At 43.7% G+C, this 23,902-nt stretch overlaps 1 protein-coding gene across 1 annotated transcript; it reads left to right on the forward strand.

Moving 5' to 3' along the window:
* Positions 1-284: 284 nt before the first annotated feature.
* On the forward strand, positions 285-4,975 carry LOC100282787 (uncharacterized). The gene is made up of 5 exons (NM_001367091.1): positions 285-558; positions 1,238-2,101; positions 2,812-3,012; positions 3,112-3,307; positions 4,555-4,975. Exons 1-5 carry the CDS (start codon positions 436-438, stop codon positions 4,734-4,736), a joined length of 1,566 nt encoding a protein of 521 aa, NP_001354020.1. The 5' UTR covers positions 285-435; the 3' UTR covers positions 4,737-4,975.
* Positions 4,976-23,902: the final 18,927 nt, after the last annotated feature.

The raw sequence follows: 23,902 nt of genomic DNA on the forward strand, positions 1-23,902 counted from the left end.
CTTTAGTTAGTAATGTAAAACCATGTGTGAACGTCGTGTTGCATGTGACTTTCTATCGTGTTGAGTTTGAACGAGTTCTCATGATTTATCTGTAACGTAGGCAAGAAATAGGGAGATGAACAAAAGTATGCGTTTCCCACGCGACGCATGAACTGGTTTTTTAAAAGAGTAGTGAAGAGATGGTTAAGGCCCAGCCCAATTATATATTTTAGGCGAACGTGTCATTAACGCAAACGGAACCCGATTATATATTAAGCCCGGAAAAACTCTGCTCAACTCGTTCTCTCTCCACATCCATCCCCTCCAACGCCAATCAACTCCGTCCTAAACTACACAATCCGCGGCAACAGAAAAAGGCGACACCAGAAACAGAAGCAAGATTCCCTCCGCTTGATCGCCCTGTGAATCGACCCGACTGAGTGGCTCCATCGCCCGATGGACCCGCCGCGGCCCGCGGCCGGCCGCTCCGGCGGGGTCGGCACTGGTGACTCGCCGGTGAGTTGGGACGACGACGACGATGACTGCAGCGGCGGCGGCGGCCGCGTCGAAGGCTTGGCGGTGAGCTCTCGCCTCCGTTCTCTCTGCGTGTTTCATTCTGTTAAGTTTGGTTGGTTGCGTGTACGCGTCCTTCAGCTGAGTTGGTCTTGCCGAGGAGCGTGCAGAACTGTAGATTGATTGGTTCGGTGCGTAAATTGGGGAATTTTGGGAGCACGTGGCGCGAAAATAGGATGCTCGAATTGATGATTAGGCCCAAGCGATGAGCGAAAAGTTTCAAGGGCTCGTATGGCTTGTGCTGTGAAATATCCAAAATTGCCTTGCTAGGTTTTGTTTTAAGCATGTGGCTAGAGCATTGTTCATAGGAGTGGACTAGTTATGGGCTGTTTTCTTATGGATGGAGTTCAACTGTTCCAAACAGGGCACGACTAATATCCAAGCAGGTAATACGTGCAAGCACACAAGCAGACATTTTGATCCGTTAGATCTAGATCCAATGGTATGTCATATTGAGCACTTAAACCCTTCCACCACCACCTGGTATAGCTTTATAAAAAACCTCTAACAAACCATAATTGTATTTACCGTTGGATACAGATCTAACAGGCTAAAAAGTCTACTTACACGCTTGCACCTAGTATCCGCTTGCATATTAGTCGTTGCCCTTAGCACAATCAACCATTCACCTTTCCCTGTCTGAGTTTCTGCCATAACTCAATTGTGCTTTCCTATCCTGATATAGGGACTCCACATATTTGACCAAGAGGCAGACGAGCCACCAGCCAAAAACAGCATGGCCAACAGACTTGATACTAACTGCATTCCAGTTGCTAACGGATGCAACACTGGAACCTCCGTAGAGAAGGAACCTGTAAACGGCATTGACCCACCTCATGAGCATACTGGCATCTGGGTCCCTGTTTCTGTCCCGCCAATGACAGCGCAAGACCGCGAGGAGTGGCACAGGGGGTTTAGTTGCAATGGCAGGAACTTCCCAGAAGAAGAGTTCAGCTGGGAGCTGGATGAAGAGAACAATGAGATGACAATGTGGGATGTGTTTGCTGATATGGTTGTTGCGGCAAAAGATAAGGTGGTATCTTCTGCAACATATGATTTTGGGAGATATGGGATGTCGGTGGTGTCCAACTTTTTTCTCCAAGAGGCTTGGAACGATATGGCACAAACACTTGCGGATGCAAACACTGGTATTGTGAACGAGCTTCTTGACACAGAGCCAACTAAGTGGTTGCCTGACAGTGCTGCTACCTCTTGCATGCTCTGCGGCGTGCGATTTCATCCAATAATGTGCTCTCGCCATCATTGTCGTTTCTGTGGTGGAGTATTCTGTAATGGTTGTTCAAAGGGTAGAAGCTTGATGCCTCCAAAATTTAGGACTGCAGAACCTCAGAGGGTTTGTGATGTCTGCGGAGTACGTCTAGAGAGTATCCAACCTCAACTGATGAATCAGATCAGTCGGGCCACACAACTTCCTACTCGAGATGTCACAGACCTGAGTACCTTGAGGTCATGGCTGAACTTCCCTTGGGCACACACAATGGAATATGAAATATACAAGGCCACGAATTCTTTACGTAATTACTATAAGGTATGCCCTTTTTCTCCTTAATTATTGACTACCTCTATTATGATACCCTTTCTCGGTGTCCTCTTCGGCTACTTTAGTTATCATGTAGTCTTCTGAATCCTTATCAAGTGTTACTGTGTTGAAGATTATTGTTGCCCAATATTTGGCACCAAATTCTAATATGCCTGATAGCGCTACAACAAATCTAGTATTCCTACATTGGTGTTGATAAACTGATGTCAAGAAACCTTGTAGGGAAATGTGTATCACAAATCATCAAATATGGTTGTTTTCTATTTGTATAGTATAATAGTAATTAGTTGGATGAATGTTTGGACTAATTGAGTCATTGTGGGTAAAAGATGACATGGAACACTGGCAAACTATTTTTCTTAGTGCAATAATACAATCTGAATATGTGGTTAGTCTAATCACTGAAATGAACCTATACAAAAAAGAGCATAGGCATCAGTAATAAAAAAACCAATTTCTTAAGTAAATAACTGCTTGTAGTTCCCCAATCTGCATTTTAGTAAGAGATTTTTAAATCTGTGCCCCTAGACTATTTAAGCTCAACTTAATTGTTCAGGGAATTTTATTATTGGAAATGACTTAGTCATTGTGTTCTTATGAAATGCTAGAAATGCATGTGAGATGTGACTCTGGCTGTGGGTTGCTGATTGTTCTGTTAATTATTCTGAGCCATTATAAAGACAAGTTCATGTATTCAGGTGGGAAGACTGAAACCAGAGAAGGCTATCCCTGATACTATTCTTAGACAAGCAAAAGGTCTTGCTATTGTTACTGTGGTGAAGGTTGGGATGATGGTTACATACAAACTTGGCACTGGGCTAGTTATTGCTCGAAGGGTGGATGACTCCTGGTCACCACCTTCAGCAATCTCCACCTGCGGTATTGGATATGGAGCTCAGGTGATACAAGCTTTTCAAGTTTTTTTTTATATGGACAGACTTCTTGTATTAATCTAGCACCATGTAACATATAAGATATCTGCTTGACTCATCCAACAGGCTGGAGGTGAGATAGCTGATTTTATCATTGTTCTGAGGAACACGGATGCCATCAGAACATTCAGTGGGAAGGCACATCTGTCTGTTGGTGCTGGTGTTAGTGCTTCTGCTGGCCATGTTGGACGTGCAGCTGAGGCTGACTTCCGTGCTGGTGACGGTGGTTATGCTGCATGTTATACATACAGCTGTAGCAAAGGTGTGTTTCAAATTATTGCCAGCATTAAATTACTGGGATTCAAGAGTTCATAGTGGTACAGTAATTCAGTAAATTTTCAAAGCACTATTTACAGTTAGAGGTAACATGTGAGACCGATTTATTTTGCTGATGGTAAATGAATACTCACTCCATTTAAATTTTGGTGCCATTCTAGCTTTATCCTAAGTCAAACATTTCTATGTTTGTCCATTAATCCTTATAAATTCATATAGTTTAACATCATGCAAATTATACATTATGGAACTATTTCTCATGGTGAATCTAAAAATGTAAATCGTATGTTAAACAATACGAACTTATTGAAATTAATAGTCAAGGATAAAAAGGTTTGACTTTGGACAAAGCTAGAATGACAACTAATATGAAACATAGGGAATAGTTTAGAACATCAGGCAATTCAAAGTATTAAGATGTGCTTTCTGTTGCAAACTAGAGCTGCTTACTTTTCTGTTTCAAAGTATTAAGATGTGCTTTATCAAATCTTTTATGTTTGATATTTTGAGTGGTTAGTCATTTATATGTCATAAAACGCCACAAGAGAAATGAGCAGATTGCCAAGTTACAGGCTAACATGGTCATGTCTCACAAGGTTAATGTAGTGTGTGCATTAGCTATACTAAAGGCTTTATGATATGGTTTAGGAAGTTGGGAGACACAAGGAAAAACAAGACCAAGTTGACGTGCCTGAAACCATTGGGGTGTGACAAATATGCATGATTGACCAACCTTTGATAGGATATGTAGGGCGTCAATTGTTATAGCAGTGAATTGTGCCATGTCACAGAGCAACTTTGTTTTATGAAATCAATTGTTAGATCTGAACTGTTGAAATTCTTAAGAAAATAGTAGTTTGTTGGCCCCATTTTAAGGTTACAGTGAAGTGATGCATTACTTCATTCATTAAGAGTGTGTTTGGTTTGAGGAATGAAGTGATTCATTTTCTTCTCACTCCTCACTTTTTTATTTGGTTTGTGGAATAGAATGAATTGATCCATCACCATCTCATTCCTCATAATGTAATAATTAGTATATACATGAGGGGTGAGTTCATTCCACCAAAATTGATGAAATGAACTTATGATGCATCACCCCATGAAGCATAGAGTGGCTCCACAAACCAAACACATCATAAGAGTACTTGTGGATTAATAAGTTTTAACAAATACGCCCATTCATAATTTTTTTAATGTAACCACTTATTTTGTATGCTGTCTCTTCCTGATTAGGTGCCTTCGTGGGCTGTGCGTTGAATGGCAGCATAGTATCAACTCGAGATACTGAGAACGCTCGATTTTACGGAGGTCCTGTCAAGGCATCTGATATCCTTCTAGGATCAATGGCGAAGCCGCCCGCAGCCTCTCCTCTGTACAAAGCTCTGTCAGAATTGTTCGACAAGATTGGGAAATAATCCTCTTTCTTGCATACCTTGCCTCACCTTGTAAATACATTCGAATTTGCGTAGTGAATTGGTTGGAAGCAATTGCATAACTGTACAGTAAGGCCATTCTTCGACACATGAGAAGGCTCCCTGCCTTCACCAGTGTTTAGTGGATACCAGCAACAAAACCACTTTGTACATACTCTACATTGGATTGACAGTCGTATCAAGATGTGAAAAAAGGTCTGACGAATATGATTATTGATTCGAATTACATGGGTAGTACAGTAATTTCGTAATGCTACCCTGTTGTAATGCTGATACCCCTCCGTTTTTACATGTCATGAGGGTTACCCTAAGTCAAGCATTTCTATGTTTGATGATCAAGTTCCCTCCTCTTGGGCATGTCCTATTAGAGTTACCCTAAGCCAAACATTTCTATGCTTGATCATCAAGTTTTTAAATCATTTCTATGTTTGATCGTCAAATTATATAATATATAGTTTCACAACATGTAAAGTTGTGAATTTTGTAATATGAAAGTATTTCTTATAGTAAATTCAAAAATATTTGATGGTCAATGATAAAAGTATTTGATTTAAAACAGAGCTAATACGGCATTGAAGGGAGTATATTTAGCAACGTGTTAGGGAGTGTATTTCTCTTGCCTCTGCAATACAGCGCTAGCAAAAGTCATAGGGCTGGCCATGAAGCAACACGCAATAAGATTTGAAGCAACACCTAAGAAATTTTTAATTAGCCCAATTCACCCCCTCTTATTCATCTTGATCCTTTCATAGCTCCGATGGAAGTTGACATTTTTCAGTAATGGACATTAAGTTGAAGGCAATGGTTTTTCATAAGCAAGCATCATAATTTTAAAGTGCATAGTTGTATCGATCATTTTGAACCTTTGATTGTTGGATCAATCTTATGAACCCAAACAATTCTTGGGTAGATTGACCGAGGTAAGTCTAGTGATAAGTGGTGATGCACACTTGTGAAATATATATTACTAAATAGCTCTAAGGTAGCTCAAGATAAGTTTGAGAACAAACACAACTCAAAGAGTGTGTGAAATAAATGAGTTGGCGGTGGTACAGTTACACCGACATGCCTAGTGCACTAGGACATGGGACACCAGATAGTAGAATTCCTTATTACGAAAAGGACTAGCACCAACATGTCTAATGTGCACTAGAGAGAGTTGTAAAATAGAATGAGATATGGCACCCGATATGGCACTCGATATGGCAGCCAAAGAGGGTCGTAGACTTGTGCAAGAGACAGTGTACTCACTAGACATATATGGTGAGGCACTCAGATATACCTATAATTGTGCACCTCGAAGCGTTATACTCACCAAACTTGTTGAGTGAGCATCAGTTAGGAGCATCATATAACGGTGGCTAATTTATGAACTAGCCATTGAAACATGTAGAGGACATTATGCAGGAGATTAGTGTGCACCATACATCTTCGATGCCCCCATGAAAGCTGAGTGGAGGGGCAACTACTAGTTTCTTGTCTTGGGGCAACATATACCCCTCTATCTCATCCTTTTGAAGTCTCCTACCGATTTGTTCGGCTAAAAAACATATATTAAACACAACATCAGACAAAAGAAAAATGCTTCGGCATGATGCAATACCCATGTCAACTTAGGTTTTTTGTTTACACGCGAGACGAACATCAGTCGTTATACTGCTTTGAAAATGGGAAGAAGGAGCAAAACGAGAAGAGAAAAGAGAGTAACACCTGGATTTGGTGAGTATTAAAGAAGAAAAAATTCTACCTCCAAATTCAGGGCGTTACAAACCTACCCCCTTAAAAGAATCTCACCCTCGAGATTCAAGGATGGCCAACAAAGAGTTCGGGATACTTGGCCATCATATCATCTTCACGCTCCCAAGTTGATTCTTCCTTAGAGTGGTGACCCCATCTGACTTTGCACATTCTGATAGTTTTCCTCTGGGTGACCTTGTCTGCAGTCTCGAGAATCTGCGTTGGCTTCTCTATGTAGGTCAAGTCTTCTTGGACTTCCAGACCTTCCACTGGCAACTGCTCTTCTGCCACACGCAGACATTTCTTCAACTGAGACACATGAAAGACATCATGCACCGCTGACAAATCTTCTGGCAGATTGAGCTGATAGGCCACTTCTCCACGCTTTGCGAGAATCTGATACAGACCAACATACCGGGGTGCTAGCTTGCCTTTGACTCCAAAAATTCTGACTCCTCTGATATGCGACACCTTCAGGTAGACAAAATCTCCAACTTCAAAACTCAGCTCTCTCCTTGTATCTGCATAACTTCGCTGCCTTGATTGCGCTATCTTTAGATTCTCCCGAACCATCTTGATGTTCTCTTCAGCTTCGAGCAAAATGTATGGCCCGAACACTTGCTTTTCTCCAGGCTGATCCCATTGCAATGGAGTTCTACAACTCCTTCCATAAAGCGCCTGAAATGGTGACATCTTCATGCTGGCCTGGTAACTGTTGTTATAGGAGAATTTTGCATAAGGTAACCTCTTGTCACATCCGGACTGATCTTGCAATGCACATGCTCTCAACATATCTTCGAGGATTTGATTAGTTCTTTCAGTCTGACCGTCTATCTGCGGATGATATGCTGAACTGAAATTCAGATGTGTACCCAAGGCTTCATGCAATTGCTGCCAGAAATGAGAGGTGAACTGTGTTCCTCTATCTAACACTATCTTCTTTTGGTACACCATGAAGACAAACGATCCGGGACATGTATAGCTCCGCTAATATTGCACTGTTGTAGCTAGTCTTGACATGTAAGAAGTGGGCTGATTTGGTTAAGTGGTCCACCACTACCCAAATGGAATCGTAGCCGGCTCGAGTACGAGGCAATCCGACTATGAAGTCCATCCCGATTTCATCCCATTTCCACTAAGGAATTCGCAACGGCTGCAACAACCCAACTGGCTTCTCATGCTCTGCCTTGATCCTCTAACAACTATCACATATGGCCACATGCTCTGCGATCTCCCTTTTCATTCCATACCACCAAAATTTCTTCTTCAGATCCTGATACATATTCTCACTTCCAGGGTGTATGGAATAAGCTATCTCATGAGCTTCCTTGAGGATCAACTCCCGAATAGACTGGACATTGGGAACACACAAACGGTCCTTGAACCATACCACACCATCTGCATCTTCTCGAAAATCCCTGCCTCTTCCTTCTAGAATCAGTTGCCAGATTTCATTGATCTTCTCATCATTCTTCTGTGCTTCTTTGATCTCCCGCTCTAAGGTGGGTTCTAACTCAACTGTTACCCCTCGCATGGTATTCAGGAATCCGAGACTCAACCTGTCAAATTCTTTGGCCAACTCATAAGGCATCGGATGAGCGACCATCATATTGACTTGACTTTTCTTGCTTAAAGCATCTGCTACCACGTTCACTTTGCCTGAATGGTAATGAATTTCCAGTTCATAGTCTTTGATCAATTCTAACCATCTTCTTTGTCTCATATTCAACTCCGATTGGGTGAATATGTACTTCAGACTCTTGTGGTCTATGTAAACATCACATTTCTAGCCGTACAGATAGTGCCTCCATGTCTTTAGTGCATGAACTACTGCTGCCAACTCTAGGTCATGGATTGGATAATTCTTCTCATGAACTTTCAGCTGCCGGGACGAGTAAGCCACAACTCTTCCCTCTTGCATCAATACACATCCCAAGCCAGTGTAACAAGCGTCGCAATACACCGAGAATGACTTGTGCACATCAGGCAAAACTAAGACAGGCGCTGTAGTCAACTTCTCTCTCAGTGCTTCAAAGGCCTCTTGGCACTTCTGGGTCCACTTGAACTCAACCTTGTTGGCTAGCAAAGCTGTCATCGGTTTCGCAATCTTCGAAAATCCTTCAATGAATCGCCGATAATATCCGGCCATTCCAATGAAGCTCTTGATTCCTCGAGCATCTGTTGGCGCTTTCCAGTTCAGAATGTCTGCCACTTTCTTCGGATCCACAACCAATCCATCTTTGTTTATTATGTGACCCAAGAACAGGACTTCATCAATCCAGAACTCGCACTTACTCAACTTTGCATATAGTTGGTGCTCTCACAACCTCTGCAATACCATCGTCAAATGACCCACATGCTCCTCCTCACTTTGAGATTATATAAGAATGTCATCAATGAATACCACCACAAACTTGTCAAGATAATCCATGAATACACTGTTCATCAGATTCATGAAGAAGGCTGGTGCATTCGTAAGGCCAAAAGACATAACGGTGAACTCATACAACCCATACTTGGTAATGAATGCCGTCTTCGGAATGTTTGAAGGTCGAATCCTTTGCTGGTGATAACCTGACCTCAGATCTATCTTTGAGAACACGCTGGCTCCTCTCAGATGGTCAAACAGATCTTCTATTCTGGGCAAGGGGTATTTGTTCTTGATTGTGACTTCATTCAGAGCTCGATAATCGATGCACATCCTCCTGGTGCCATCTTTCTTCTCCACAAATAGGACAGGGGCGGCCCAAGGTGAGGTGCTTGGTCTGATGTAACCTTTCTCTGACAGCTCATCTATTTGCTTCTTGAATTCAACCAACTCGGGTCCAGATACCCTATAAGCTCTTTTAGAAATGGGGGTGGTTCCAGGAAGAAGCTCTATGGCAAACTCAACTTTCCGCTTAGGTGGCATACCTGGTAAATCTTTTGGGAACACATCCGGAAACTCTAACACAACCTTGACAGTCTCGAGTAAATCTGCCTCCTTGCTATCAATAGCCATCTGATGACAACCTCCTTTCCTTGGATCGGGTGAGACTAACTCAGCCACCACTTCTTCTCCTAGTGGGGACACCAACTTAGTTATCCTCTTATCACAGTTGATAACTGCTTGGTACTTATCTAGCCAATTTATCCCTAGGATAACATCTATTCCCTGAGTACCCATTACTATGAGGTTAGCGGGAAACTCTATCCCCCTTATTTCCACGCTTACATTCAAGCAAACACTATCGGCTCGAACTTTACCACCGGTTGAATCAATTTGAATGGGTGTTGACATGATAGTTATTGGAAGATTATGTGCTTCTACCCATGATGCAGTAATAAATGAATGTGTTGCTCCAGTATCAAATAATACTTCTGCAATATGGGAGTCGACTGGAAACATACCTACTATCATGCCTAGTGTTTCCTGAACTGCTTCCTCCAGGCTGAGGTCCACCAATCTTGCACTTGCGATCCTCCATCTCCTTGCGCTTCTTCTCTGTCATGATTGCTCTGTCGATCAGGTGCTGAAATGTGGGGAATGTATGGTTCATCAGCTGATAGTGCAGGGGATCGACTAAGCCTCTCAAGAAACGATACTGCCTCTTGGCATCTGTGCTGACATCTTCAGGAGCATAGCGGGACAGCTGCAGAAACCTGTCTCAGTACTCACTGAAGGACATGGGCCCTTGCTTGAGCACCAGAAATTCCTCTTTCTTCACTGTCATCAGATATGCTGGAACATGATACTGACGAAAATTATCTCTGAATTCCTCCCAGGTGATGGTGTCGAGGTTGGCGTGGGTGGCGAGGTAGGACTCCCACCAAGACTGAGATGCTCCCCTCAACAAATGGGGACCATAAAGAACTTTCTCCCTATCATCACATTGAGCGGTGTGCAACTCCCGCTCCATGGTATGCAGCCAATCTTCAACATCCATGGGGTCAGCAGAGTGAGCGAACACTGGGGGGTGACCTCTCATGAATTCAGCACATTTGTCTCTAGGCATCTGATGCATCTGAGGTGGGGTTGTTGCTGCTGCACTTGCTGCATAGCGGCCTGGGTCTGACCGATAGCTTGAACTGCCTGAGTCTGCATTAGGAATTACATCTGCACTATTGTCATCGGGGGTGGTGGTGGCAGCTGCTGCTGTGGTGCCTCATCTTGCGGTGCTAGCTGCTCCTGCTGAGCACGCCTTCCTCCTCTGCGCCTGTTGTCTAACATCTACAAAATGCAATCACATATCAGAACTGACCTTGCAAATCTTGCAACATAAGAAAAGTGTATTGAATTCTTCCATAATATTGAACAGATGAGCATCTTCACTGACTCCCAACACAGGCAAACACAACTTCTCAGATAAAGAGGAAAGTAGAATAAAAGGGCTTCCCAACTAGATAACTAATTTTATTAACATTAACAGGTAAACCAACGTGCAAGGGGTACCCACACTCTGGCGATAGTCATTACAATGATCCAAATCCATCATAGTCCATCATGGCAAACATAAAAAACACAGGATAAGCAAACTACCATGTCTAACTAAAATTAACTAAGAGTAATACTAAGGCTAAGACTAAGACATCTATTTTAAACATTAATTACAAGATCCGACGCTGACGATCTATGGTTCTAAATTTATCCTGGTCCTACAGTCGGGGTTACCATAGGCATGGTATCCACGCTGAGGTGAGCGGTACGGGTGCTGAGTCCCGACGGGAGTGGGAGAGCCATCCTCTAGGTGACGGTGCTCCGCGCGCTCAGCCCGCAACTAGGCGATCTCAGCACGAGCCCTACTCAGCTCATCTAAAGCATGGTCCAGCTCCGTGTTTAGTACGGCGTCTAGGTTGACTGTGCTGCTCAACCTAGGATTGTTCTCACCAACAGGTGAGATAACCACGCCTCCTGTGCTGCTAGATGGACGGCGGGGGTAATACCTCAGGTCGAGACCATCGGCCACTGAAAGTCGCCTAGAGGGGGGGTGAATAGGGCGAAACTGAAATTCTCAAAGATAATCACAACTACAAGCCGGGTTAGCGTTAGAAATATAATGGAGTCCGCGAGAGAGGGTGCAAAACAAATCGCAAGCGAATAATGAAGTGAGACACGCGGATTTGTTTTACCGAGGTTCGGTTTTCTCAAACCTACTCCCCGTTGAGGAGGCCACAAAGGTCGGGTCTCTTTCAACCCTTACCCTCTCTCAAACGGTCCCTCGGACCGAGTGAGCTTTCTCTTCTCAATCACTTGGAACACAAAGTTCCCACAAGGACCACCACAAGATTGGTGTCTCTTGCCTCAAATACAAGTGAGTTTGATCGCAAGAAAGAAACAAGAAAGAAGAAAGCAATCCAAGCGCAAAAGCTCGAAAGAACACAAGCAAATCACTCTCTCTAATCACTAGGGCGTTGTGTGGAATTTGGAGAGGATTTGATCTCTTTGGTGTGTCTAGAATTGAATGCTAGAGCTCTTGTGAGTAGTTGGGAAGTGGAAAAACTTGGATATCATGAATGGTGGGTGGTTGGGGGTATTTATAGCCCCAACCACCAAACTAGCCGTTTGGTGAGGCTGTCTGTTCGATGGCGCACCGGACAGTCCGGTGCACACCGGACATGTCCGGTGCGACAGCCACGTCACCAAAAGCCGTTGGGTTCGACCGTTGGAGCTCTGTCTTCTGGGCCCACCTGGATGTCCGGTGGCGCACCGGACATGCACTGTAGATTGTCCGGTGCGCCAGCATGGGCGAGCCTGACCTCTGTGCGCGCAGCGCGCGCATTTAATGCGTCGCAGGTAGCCGTTGGCGCCGAAATAGCCATTGCCCCGCTGTTACACCAGACAGTCCGGTGAATTATAGCGGAGTGGCTGTCGGTGTTTTGGGTCCGACCGCACACCCGGGGTTGCCCCTCAAGGTGTTTTAGGAGTAGGACGGTGTCGACAACTGTAGCAAAATGGTTCGTGTCGATCGCACGAGGGACAGTGGACAAGGTTTACAGGTTCGGGCCGCTTAGAGATGCGTAACACCCTACGTCCTGGTGAGTATGCTAGGCGAATGTGGTTACAAGAGGGCTCTCTGGATTGAGAGTTCAGAGAGCTGGCGTGGGTGACTAAATAAAGGGCCGATCGTTCTGAAGGGGTGCCCCCTAGGCCTTATATACTCGACCGTGGGGCAGTACATGTGGATAAGATAACAACAAGTAGCTAAAAGATAGTGAACCTCTTGAGATTATCTCTACGTAACCCTCGCCGACTTATCCTCGCATGGCTTCGTTGCATGGAGGCTCTAGCACGGGAAAGTCGGATCTCTGTTGCGGTCATTCGCTTGACGCTATGGGCCGTCCGTGTTTGCACCAATCCGGCCTTATGTCTTTCTGCTTTGCTGGTTGTTTCTCCCCAGGCCCACGAAAGAATGACCTTACGATTTATTGGGCCCTTGGGCCTTTCGTGAGGTCCTTTACTCTTTAGTGGACCCGGGGGATATCTATCCCCCACAAGCCCCCGATCTTTGGGTTAATTTAGAGGTAATCAACCCGAAGATCCCAGGTCCAGCTTGCAGGTAATTTGAAGAAAGATGGCTTCCTGTTGTCTTCTCCTGCTCCGATCACTCGTTGACCAGAACCTAGTTTCATGCCTGTGCCTTAGAAGTCGGCATTCCAATTTGTAGGATTCTGAACTTCATTGGGTGCACCGGAGGTGCACCCAATGGGTGTAGCCCCCGAGCTTTGAGTAGATTTTAGAAAATAATTTACTTGAAGGTCTTCAGTAGAGATTATTTCCATTTGTGTTCATTCATTTTGGTTGAGAGTTGGCTTTTTTAATCTTGTCCCACACCTTAGAAATCGGCACTATCTCGGCTTGGAGTGATAATCCATGGGGTGCACCAGAGGTGCACCCAATGGGTGTAGCCCCCGACCTTCAAGTGGATTTTTGAGGATAATCCACTCGAAGGTCTTCCTTTTGTGTCCTTTTGCTGAAGATTATTCTTTCTGCTTGTAAAAAATTTGGCATGATGTCATCCTCACTATGTCATCAATATTATGCTTCAGAGGTCAGCATGTATTTTGTCTTTTGCAGCCGAGTTCACAATCCATCCATATCTTGCTAGGCAGTACAATTTATTTGCTCTGTGACTGATTGGACATTTGATGGACGTTCTCTGTCTAGTCTTCAAGTCGCTTCTGTCGACCATATTTTGTACTCCACTGGTTATATTTGGCTTCCCTCTAACTCTCACTGATATCTCATTTTTGTCTTGAGGCATTCACTGCGTGCCTGTTGGGGACTTGTTCTCAAATGCTATGAATTAAGAACAAGGCAACATAAAATGTTAAATGTTAACGCCCTTCGCCCGTGAAACAATATTCCCTTAAGAATAATGAATCATGGACGAAGGTTTATTAGAATATAATTACGAAGGTTAAGTCTTCGTAATTAAATTCTAATAGATGACATAAGATAACATAAAATAAAGGGTATGACGAGATAAATGAATCACAAACGAATTAAATTATATTTATTTAATATATTGAATTATTGAATACAATTATACCTCTGCCTTGACAAAGGTTGGTTCCCGAAAGATGTGATTACAATTGCCAGAACCCGTGAACAGTAAAGGAATACTGTTCACTATTTATAGGCACAGGACACAGCCTGTGAGGAATTACAATTATGCCCCTCATAAAAGTTTACAACATTGACCCAGACCTTTATGGACTAAAAGGTCATTCTATCCTTAAGTCGGTTTGTAATACCGAAGCTTCATGAAGAAGAACCTTCGGCCATCTCACACAAGCAACTTCAGCCAAAAGCCGCTTCTTCCTAGAAGACCTTCGGCGCCGAAGCATAGACCCAACAGTAGCCCTTTCGCGGTGCTAGATCGTTTTTCGTAACGAGCTTGATCCGTGAAAAAAGTCTCTTAAGCTTCGGGAAGCCGAAGGTCCAAAAAACACCTCCCCTGAGCTCGTTGTCGAGAAACGATTCAGTTTCCCAGCGCGTAGCGGTCCCACCTTGCAGAGTTACTGTTTGGTCTCTGCGGTCCACCTTGCAGTGAGTGCGAGCGGGTGCCCGCCTGGTGTAAAAATCCTGGCGCTTCGCCTTCTTACCTGCAGTACTATATAAACAGACGAGTAGGTGTGAAGTTACCACAGCATTCATTGCTATTTGCACTGTTTTGCTGCCAAAATTTTTAACCATCGCCGAAGCTTAGCTCTCGGAATCGAACGAAGCTCCAGTTTGAAGCCTGCTTCGTCAGAAGAAAAAACTTGGGAAGAAAAAAGTATTAAATTTTTACAAATTCATAATTAAATGGCCAGAGTGCGTTCTACCGCTAGGGTTGAGCGTGAGGGGGGCGAAGCTGAAGGTTCGGAGACTGTTCCCATCTCCGAAGCGATGCAGAGGTCCGGACTGGTAACTTCGGAAAAGATCCCCAGTGATGATGTAGAACAGGCAGAACAAGCAGTTGCCGAAGCAGAAGAAGAAGATATTGAGGAAACTGATCCCGAAGACGATTATCGAATTGCCATGCCAAGCAAGCCCAGCCACTTGGACTTCAGAAAGTCTACTGTTTCGAAGGCTGATCTTTCCAAAATGGTAAAGTCGGGCTTTTTCAATGAGAATCAGAAGAAGCTATTACGCTTCGGGGGAGAAGAGACTACCCCAAAGCCAGAGAAGGATGAAATTGTCATTTTCAAGAGCTTTTTAAAGGCTGGATTAAGATTCCCCCTACATGGGATTATTGCAGAGGTACCGAAGAGGTTTGGTATCTACTTTCATCAGCTGACTCCTAACGCTATTGTTAGGCTTAGCGTTTATATCTGGGCCCTCCGAAGCCAAGCGGTGGAGCCGTTTGCGGACAGCTTTTGTCGAGTTCACGAACTGCACTATCAGACGAAGGCTAGAAAAGATGGATTGCATGACAATTTTGGTTGCTATAATTTTGCTTACCGGAAAACCACAAAGTTTCCTGTAATCAGCTACCGAAGCAAATGGGCAGCAGGCTGGAAGTCGGAGTGGTTCTATGTCAAGGTTGATGACGACAAGGAGAAGCTTGTGCAAAGTCCACTTGAACTAATCTTCGGAGAAACCCGCTCCCATTGCAACATGACATCGGAAGGTCCAACTCAAAAAGCAATGAATGAATTCAGAATTATTGCAGAGCATATCAGTACAAGAGACCTGGTTCAGGAGTTTTTGGCTTTCAAGGTTTTTCCTAGTTTAAAAGAATGGGAAATGCCGAAGCTAAAGGGGGAAAAGAAAGAAGATGAACTTGTGTGTTTACCTTACTATTTCAAGTTTAAGAAATACTTTAAAACACCTTGCCAAGAGTGGCTGGATACAATTGAAGTAATGTGTAATGAAATACTTGGCAACTACTCCAAAAAAGAAGATCAATTGATGACTGCGGCCTTCGGCACCCGTCCGAAGCGAAGACTGAATCGAGTGCTGGACGCCTTGGGTTTTGAATACCCTGACTATGAAAATCTGAACATAGGTGCCGGAGGCCAGAAAAGGAAAAGGATAACTGAAGCCTTAAATGAAGATGAAAAAGAACCACCAAAGAAGAAAATTCCGAAGAAGAGGAAAGCGTCTTCTCCGAAGCGAAAAATATCCGACGAAGAAGAAATCCCGCATCACCCTCTGCCACTGATGTGGAGGCAATTTTGAAGGTAATGACTGAATCCCTGCCTGCGAAGCTAAGTCCATTGGGGCCTCAACTGACAAAGTTTTTTCAGAAGGAAAAGGAGCCCGAAAAAATGAAGAAAACGACTAAAGTAAAGAGACAGAGGATCATCGGTGTGACAGAGGTAATTGACAAGACACCGCCAAGAGCTTCAGCTCAGAAGACACCAGCGGCTGAGGAAGGGACAGATATTGAAATCACACCTTCGGAGGTCGCGGCTGCGGAAGCTGCCTCAGCTGAAGATTTGAACCTGGAGAGCACAATCGAACACATTGACAAAATACTGCTAGATATGGCTGCAGAAGAAGCTACCCCCGCCGCCGAAGAGGCCGCGGCTGCAGCGTCGGGGAAGGGAAGGAAATTGCTGATGAAGCTTCAGAAAACGAAGCCTTCATGTTTCAAAATTTAGTTGGAGAAAAATTGTCAGAACCCGAAATAGAAGAGCTTAAAGAGTATGCCAAATCTTGCGGGTACAAGCCAGGAGCACTCCTCTTCGGAGGTATTGGTGATGAGAAATTAGATTGTATCCGAAACCAAACTGGAGCCAAAGTTATCGGTACTCTGTCAAAGAGTATCGGTTTTCCGAAGCTAGAAACGGACATTAGCCGCTACCAACGACAACATATCGTTGGTAGTTTATTTTATTCCAATTTCAAGGTGAACTACTTTTCCCTTAACTTTTATTGTTTTTAATAATAAAAACATGTCTAACAAAGGTTGTTTTCGTGCAGAGTATGCTGTTGAGCAAAGCCTTGAAAATGCAGCAAGATTTTGAAGACAAGAAACACGAAGCTATAATTGAAAATTTAGAAAGCAAAATAAAGGAGCAATCAGATGCTATCGAGAAAAAGAATTTTGAGCTCCAGGCAACCGAAGGTTTATTGGCGGAAGCCGAAGCAAAAATAACAGAACTGAACACGAAGCTTCTCCGCCAATCTGAGCAGTTTGACCAAGAAAAGCAAGAACTTAATACAAAACTTGAAGCCGAAGCTCAACAAAATTCAGATTTGAAAAAACTATTGGCGGGCCTTCAAGAAAAATGTTTGGAATTTAGCAACAGATGCATTCAACGACTAAGAAAACTTTTTCACTCAGTTGGAGCCAGCAGTGAGAAATTCACCCCCTCAGCTGAAGATTTATCGAAGACCTTCGAACATATTGAGGGTGAAATTGACGAGCTCGACGAAGTTATAGCTGGGCATGGTGACTTCTGTGCCTGGGTAGCTTCTCGGGGCACTGCTGCAGCCTTCCTGAAAGCTGGCTGCGATCACGGAAAGATTGTCAATAGGCCCAATTTCACTTTATCACCATCAATCCTAGATGACACTCCTGATCTCGCCCGAAGCATTTCCAATAGATTTGTGAAAATGATATGGACAAAAGGCGGGCGAGAAAAGGCTGGAGACGAAGCTCGGAGTCATCTTGAACCAGTAAGAAATCATACCTTGTGCTTACCTCTTCCTTCAAGCTCAATTTTGACTTACAACAACTTAATTCATATAGAATGACGAAGCCGAAGCCGATGATTGAAAAGAATGACGCCGAAGCTAAGATCCCCCGAAGATTAAGTAGGAGTAGACTGTAGACAGACTTAGGAAACTTTTGAGATAACTTTTGTAAATGTAACTAAACTTGTCTTTAATGAATTCTGTTCATACCTTGTATCATGCTCTTACCCTTCCATTAATGTATGTGAAGTGCTTTGTTGTGGACGAAATTATCTTTTTTGAGCCGAAGGCGAAAAAACACCTCCCCTTCTTTTCGTACACAGCGAAGCATAGAAAACAACATTTCCCTTTCTTCCGAAGCTCTCCTTTTTGCACGCGAAGAAGCTCTTCTCTTGTGCCGAAGCAATTACTTATGCCATGATGATGATTGCCCTACATATGCCTGGATGAATGTTTATGAATGCAAATGCTATGATGTAATGTGATGTGCGAATGAATGTCCAAACACATATCCGAAGCTATACTCTCAGCCATTATTTTCTTAGAAACAATCACACATCAGCTCTGCATTCCCTTAGGAACGACTTTGGAGCTTCTTCGCCTTTTACTTTCGGCATAATCAGCGTTGACTTTTCGCTGTAAGCTCTGCATTCCCTTAGGAACGACTTTGGAGCTTCTTCGCCTTTTACTTTCGGCGGAATCAGCGTTGACTTTTCGCTGTAAGCTCTGCATTCCCTTAGGAATGACTTTGGAGCTTCTTCGCCTTTTACTTTCGTCGGAATCAGCGTTGACTTTTCGCTGTAAGCTCTGCATTCCCTTAGGAACGACTTTGGAGCTTCTTCGCCTTTTACTTTCGGCGGAATCAGCATTGACTTTTCGCTGTAAGCTCTGCATTCCCTTAGGAACGACTTTGGAGCTTCTTCGCCTTTTACTTTCGGCGGAATCAGCGTTGACTTTTCGCTGTAAGCTCTGCATTCCCTTAGGAACGACTTTGGAGCTTCTTCGCCTTTTACTTTTTGGCACTCGATGGTGTGTTCTCAGCTTTTACATTTACATTCTCTGGGGGATTTTGCTCTTATAGAACTAAAAAACATAAAAAAGTTACATATGATGGCCCCATTAAAAACCTTTCTCCCCCTTTAGAAAGGAAAAGGGTGCCATGAAAAAGAAAAAACATAAAAAAGTTACATCAAGTTACACATAATATCGCCGAAGCTCATCCGCATTCCAAGATCTAGGAATGTCGTTGCCGTCCATATCCTTCAATCTGTATGAACCGGGTCTTGACGAAGATACTACTAAGAAAGGTCCCTCCCATTTCAACTGCAACTTGCCCACTATGTCTGGGTTGGCCACTCTCCGAAGCACCAAATGTTCTGGCTCAATATTCTTTAGCCGAACCTTTCTATCTCGCCATTTGATTGTTTCGGCTTGATATTTATTGATATTTTCCACAGCTTGAAGCCTAATCCCTTCTAAAGCATCTTTTTCCACAGAATAAGCATCTTCAGAACCTGATTCTGCCGAAGCTACTACTCTTATTGATCCAGTTTTAGCTTCCTCCGGAGTTATTGCTTCGTCACCGAATAATAACTTGAATGGAGTAAAGCCTGTAGACCTTGATGTTGTTGTGTTGTGGCTCCACACCACTTTGGTTAACTGATCTGGCCACTTTCCCCTGGGTTGATTGAAGATTAACTTCATTATTCCTGTCATTATAATGCCATTGGCTCTTTCAACGAGCCCATTTGACTCCGGATGCCTGACTGATGCAAAATGGATCTTCGTACCAATTTGATCACAGAAATCCCTAAAAGCTTCGGAGTCAAACTGTGTTCCATTATCCACAGTGATGGCCTTTGGTACCCCGAAACGACAAACAATATTCTGCCAGAAAAACTTTTGAATGGTGGCCGAAGTTATTGTGGCTAAAGGCTTTGCCTCAATCCATTTGGAAAAATATTCCACAGCCACTACAACATATCTTAAGTTCCCTTGGGCCGGTGGTAATGGACCCAACAAGTCAAGGCCCCACCTTTGCAATGGCCAGATGGGTTGTATGAGCTGTGTTAAGGACGAAGGTTGTTTTTGATCTCTTGCACATTTCTGACAACCTTCGCACTTTTGAACTAATTCCGCTGCATCCGAAGCTGCCTTCGGCCAATAAAACCCTTGACGGAAAACTTTTCCAAGTAACGGCCTAGATCCAATGTGAGATCCACACAGGCCTGCATGTATTTCTTTCATCAACTCTATGCCTTCGGTTCTAGATAAACACTTGAGCAATGGAGCACAAACTCCATGCTTGTACAACTCCCCTTCTATCATGACATATGGACGAGCTCTTGCCTCTATCCTCCTGTTATAAGTTTCGTCATCTGAAAGGAATTTACCCTGAAGGTAAGAGATGATTTCAGTTCTCCAATCTTCGCTATAAACAGGAGATATATTGAGGACTGCTCTTTCAAGGAGTTCCACTGAAGGTGCCTTTATTGTTTCGAAGAACACATCCGAAGGTAAAGGCAGCCCCTGTGCTGCTGACTTAGCTAGCAAATCAGCATGTTCATTTTGTCCTCGAGGGATATTCTTGACAGAAAATCCTTTGAAGAAAGCTTCAATTCTTCGAACCATGTCTAGATATCTTTCAAGCTTCGGATCTTTAGCCTTGCAACTCTTGTCGATATGACCCGAAACAACCTGGGAATCAGTTTTAAGAATGGCCCTTCTGATTCCCATTGCTTTTAGCTTCCGAAGACCCAAAAGCAGGGCTTCGTACTCGGTAATATTGTTTGTACAACTAAAATCGAGTCTTGCCACATAACAAGTTTTAACTTTGGATGGCGAGACCAACACAGCAGCTGCTCCTGCCCCGAAGGTTCCCCAAGACCCATCGCAAAACACTGTCCATACTTCGGCATCTTTATTTGTTTCTTCATCCTAAGCCCCTGGCGTCCAGTCAGCAATGAAGTCTGCTAACGCCTGGGACTGGATCGAAGATCTATGCACATAATCAATGCAAAATTCATTGAGCTCTGCAGCCCATTTTCCAATCCGCCCAGTAGCTTCTCTATTTCTCATAATATCCTTCAACGGCTGTGAAGAAGGAACAACAATATTGTATGCTTGAAAGTAGTGCCGAAGCTTCCTGGATGCCATCAAAACAGCATATAATACCTTCTCTAATTCTGTGTAGTTTTTCTTTGATATACTAAGAACTTCAGATACAAAATACACTGGGACCTGCTTCTTGACTTGGCCATCAAGCTTCTCCTGAACAAGTGCTGCACTTACCGCTGAGTGCGAAGCTGCCACATATAATAACAAAGGAGCCCCTGGCGTTGGTGGAGTTAATGTTGTTAAATCTATCAGATATTGCTTTAGTTCCTCGAAGGCTTTTTGTTGGCTTGGTCCCCATTGAAAGACTTCGGCTGATTTCAGCACTTCGAAGAATGGTAAATTTCTTTCTGCTGATCTAGCTATAAATCTATTAAGAGATGCCAACCTCCCTGTTAATCTTTGGGCCCCCTTTTTTGTAGTTGGTGGCTCCATTCGAAGTATAGCTTCAATTTTACTTGGATTAGCTTCAATTCCCTTTGTTGATACCAAGCATCCAAGAAATTTTCCCTTCTTCACTCCGAAGACACATTTTCTGGGTTCAATTTTAAGCCAGCTTGTCTGAAACTGGCGAAGGTCTCCTGCAAATCAGCAATATGATTTTCCTGTTTCGTGCTTTTTACAATGATGTCATCAACATAAGTTAGCACATTTATGCCTATCTGAGAGTGGAGAACCTTCGCAGTCATTCTGCTGAAACTTCCTCCAGCGTTTTTAGCCCCTCAGGCATCCGAAGATAGCAATATGTGCCACTTGGGGTTATGAAGCTAGTCTTCGGCTCATCTTCCTTCTTCATCCAGATTTGGTGGTAGCCTGAGTAACAGTCTAGCAGACTCATGAGCTCTGAAGAAGCTGCTGCATCAACTAAAGAGTCTATTCTTGGCAATGGGAATTCATCCTTCGGACAAGCCTTGTTAAGATCTGTAAAATCGATACACATTCGCCACTTGCCATTGGCTTTTTTTACCATAACAGTGTTAGCTAGCCATTCTGGGTACTTTACTTCTCTGATAACTCCTGCACTGAGGAGTCTTTTGACTTCATTACGAGCACCTTCGGCCTTATCATCAGACATTTTCCGAAGCCTCTGCTTTCTAGGTCTGAAGGATGGGTCAACATTGAGCGAGTGTTCAATAACATCCCTATTTACTCCGCAGAGATCATTGGCTGACCATGCAAAAACATCTTTGTTGTTGAACAAAAACCTTATCAAGGTTTTCTCCTGTTCTTCGGATAATTGAGAGCCCAACAGCACCTTCTGCTCTGCTATGTCCTCACATAAGAGCATGGGCTTCGGCTGATCTGCTGAAGCTGCTTTCTCCCTTCTGAATTTGTACTGTTCACAAGCTTCAGCTCCATCTATGTTATGGATTGCTTTTGAGTCAGTCCAGTTTCCTTCGGCCCTTCTGGCAGCTTCCTGACTTCCATAAATAGCGATGGGTCCTTGATCCGAAGGTATCTTCATGCAAAGATAAGCAGGATGAAGAATTGCTTCGAAAGCATTGAGGGTGCCACGACCAATAATTGCATTGTAAGGGTATTCCATGTCAACAATGTCAAATATAACTTGCTCAGTTCTAGTGTTGTTGATGAACCCGAAGGTCACTGACATGGTGATCTTGCCCAGCGCTACAATCTGTCTTCCTCCGAAGCCACAGAGAGGATGTGTAGCATCATGAATTTTATCTTCTGGCTCTTGCATTTGCCTGAAGGCCTTAGCAAATATGATATCAGCTGCACTGCCTGTATCAACCAAGACATTGTGGACCAGAAACCCTTTGATAACGCAAGAAATAACCATAGCATCGTTATGAGGAAAATCCTTGAGCTGAAGGTCCTCCTGGGAGAAGGTGATTGGGATGTGGGACCACCTTGACTTGATAAAGGGCCCTTGCACTCCAACATGTTGTACTCTTCTCTGTGCCTCTTTCTTCTGCTTTTTATTGGCTGGTTCTGAGCATGAACCACCTGTAATCGGGAGCACCAGCTTCGGGTCCGAAGCAGCTCCAGCTTGATCGTTGAACGAAGCCATCAGCTCAAAAAAGTGGAAGTGAGTTCACCGGAGGTGGGCGCCAATGTTGGGGACTTGTTCTCAAATGCTATGAATTAAGAACAAGGCAACATAAAATGTTAAATGTTAACGCCCTTCGCCCGTGAAACAATATTCCCTTAAGAATAATAAATCATGGACGAAGGTTTATTAGAATATAATTACGAAGGTTAAGTCTTCGTAATTAAATTCTAATAGATGACATAAGATAACATAAAATAAAGGGTATGACGAGATAAATGAATCACAAACGAATTAAATTATATTTATTTAATATATTGAATTATTGAATACAATTATACCTCTGCCTTGACAAAGGTTGGTTCCCGAAAGATGTGATTACAATTGCCAGAACCCGTGAACAGTAAAGGAATACTGTTCACTATTTATAGGCACAGGACACAGCCTGTGAGGAATTACAATTATGCCCCTCATAAAAGTTTACAACATTGACCCAGACCTTTATGGACTAAAAGGTCATTCTATCCTTAAGTCGGTTTGTAATACCGAAGCTTCATGAAGAAGAACCTTCGGCCATCTCACACAAGCAACTTCAGCCAAAAGCCGCTTCTTCCTAGAAGACCTTCGGCGCCGAAGCATAGACCCAACAGTGCCCTGCACAGATGTGACCATTTTGAAAAATATACTGATAATTCCTGGGCGTCCCCCCCCAATGGGTGTGGGCAAGGGACGGCTTGGTACGCTGAGTGTTTTAGCCGGCTGCTTCTGAGTAGTAATGTGATGTGACAGCGAGTGTAATCATATCCTTTGCGCTGTTGACTGGAGTCCCAATGGGTGTAGAGTTGCATGAAACAGCGTCAGCCGCCTGTCGTGTCTTCAGACGGGTTGAAGTGCTTATTGAATGCTTTGCGACTGTTCGGTGACCGCGGTTGGAGGTGAGCGATTGCCTTCTCCCTTTATAAATAACGCCGTTGCCCCTCTGGTTTTTTCACATCTCCTCGCTGTTCTTTATTGCTTCCTTCTCTTCTCTCCCGTTTGCTTCCGCCATGGGCAAGAGCAACAAGCGCAAGCGCGAACCGACTCCTCCATCAGAGGATTTCGGTGACTCGGAATACTCGGAGGAGGAGTTCTCCTCCGAGTCCGAGAGGTCTCCGGCTCCCGTCTCTCCCCAGGCGT

The sequence above is a fragment of the Zea mays genome, chromosome 4 (genome assembly GCF_902167145.1).
Source record: "Zea mays cultivar B73 chromosome 4, Zm-B73-REFERENCE-NAM-5.0, whole genome shotgun sequence".
Lineage (NCBI taxonomy): Eukaryota > Viridiplantae > Streptophyta > Magnoliopsida > Poales > Poaceae > Zea > Zea mays.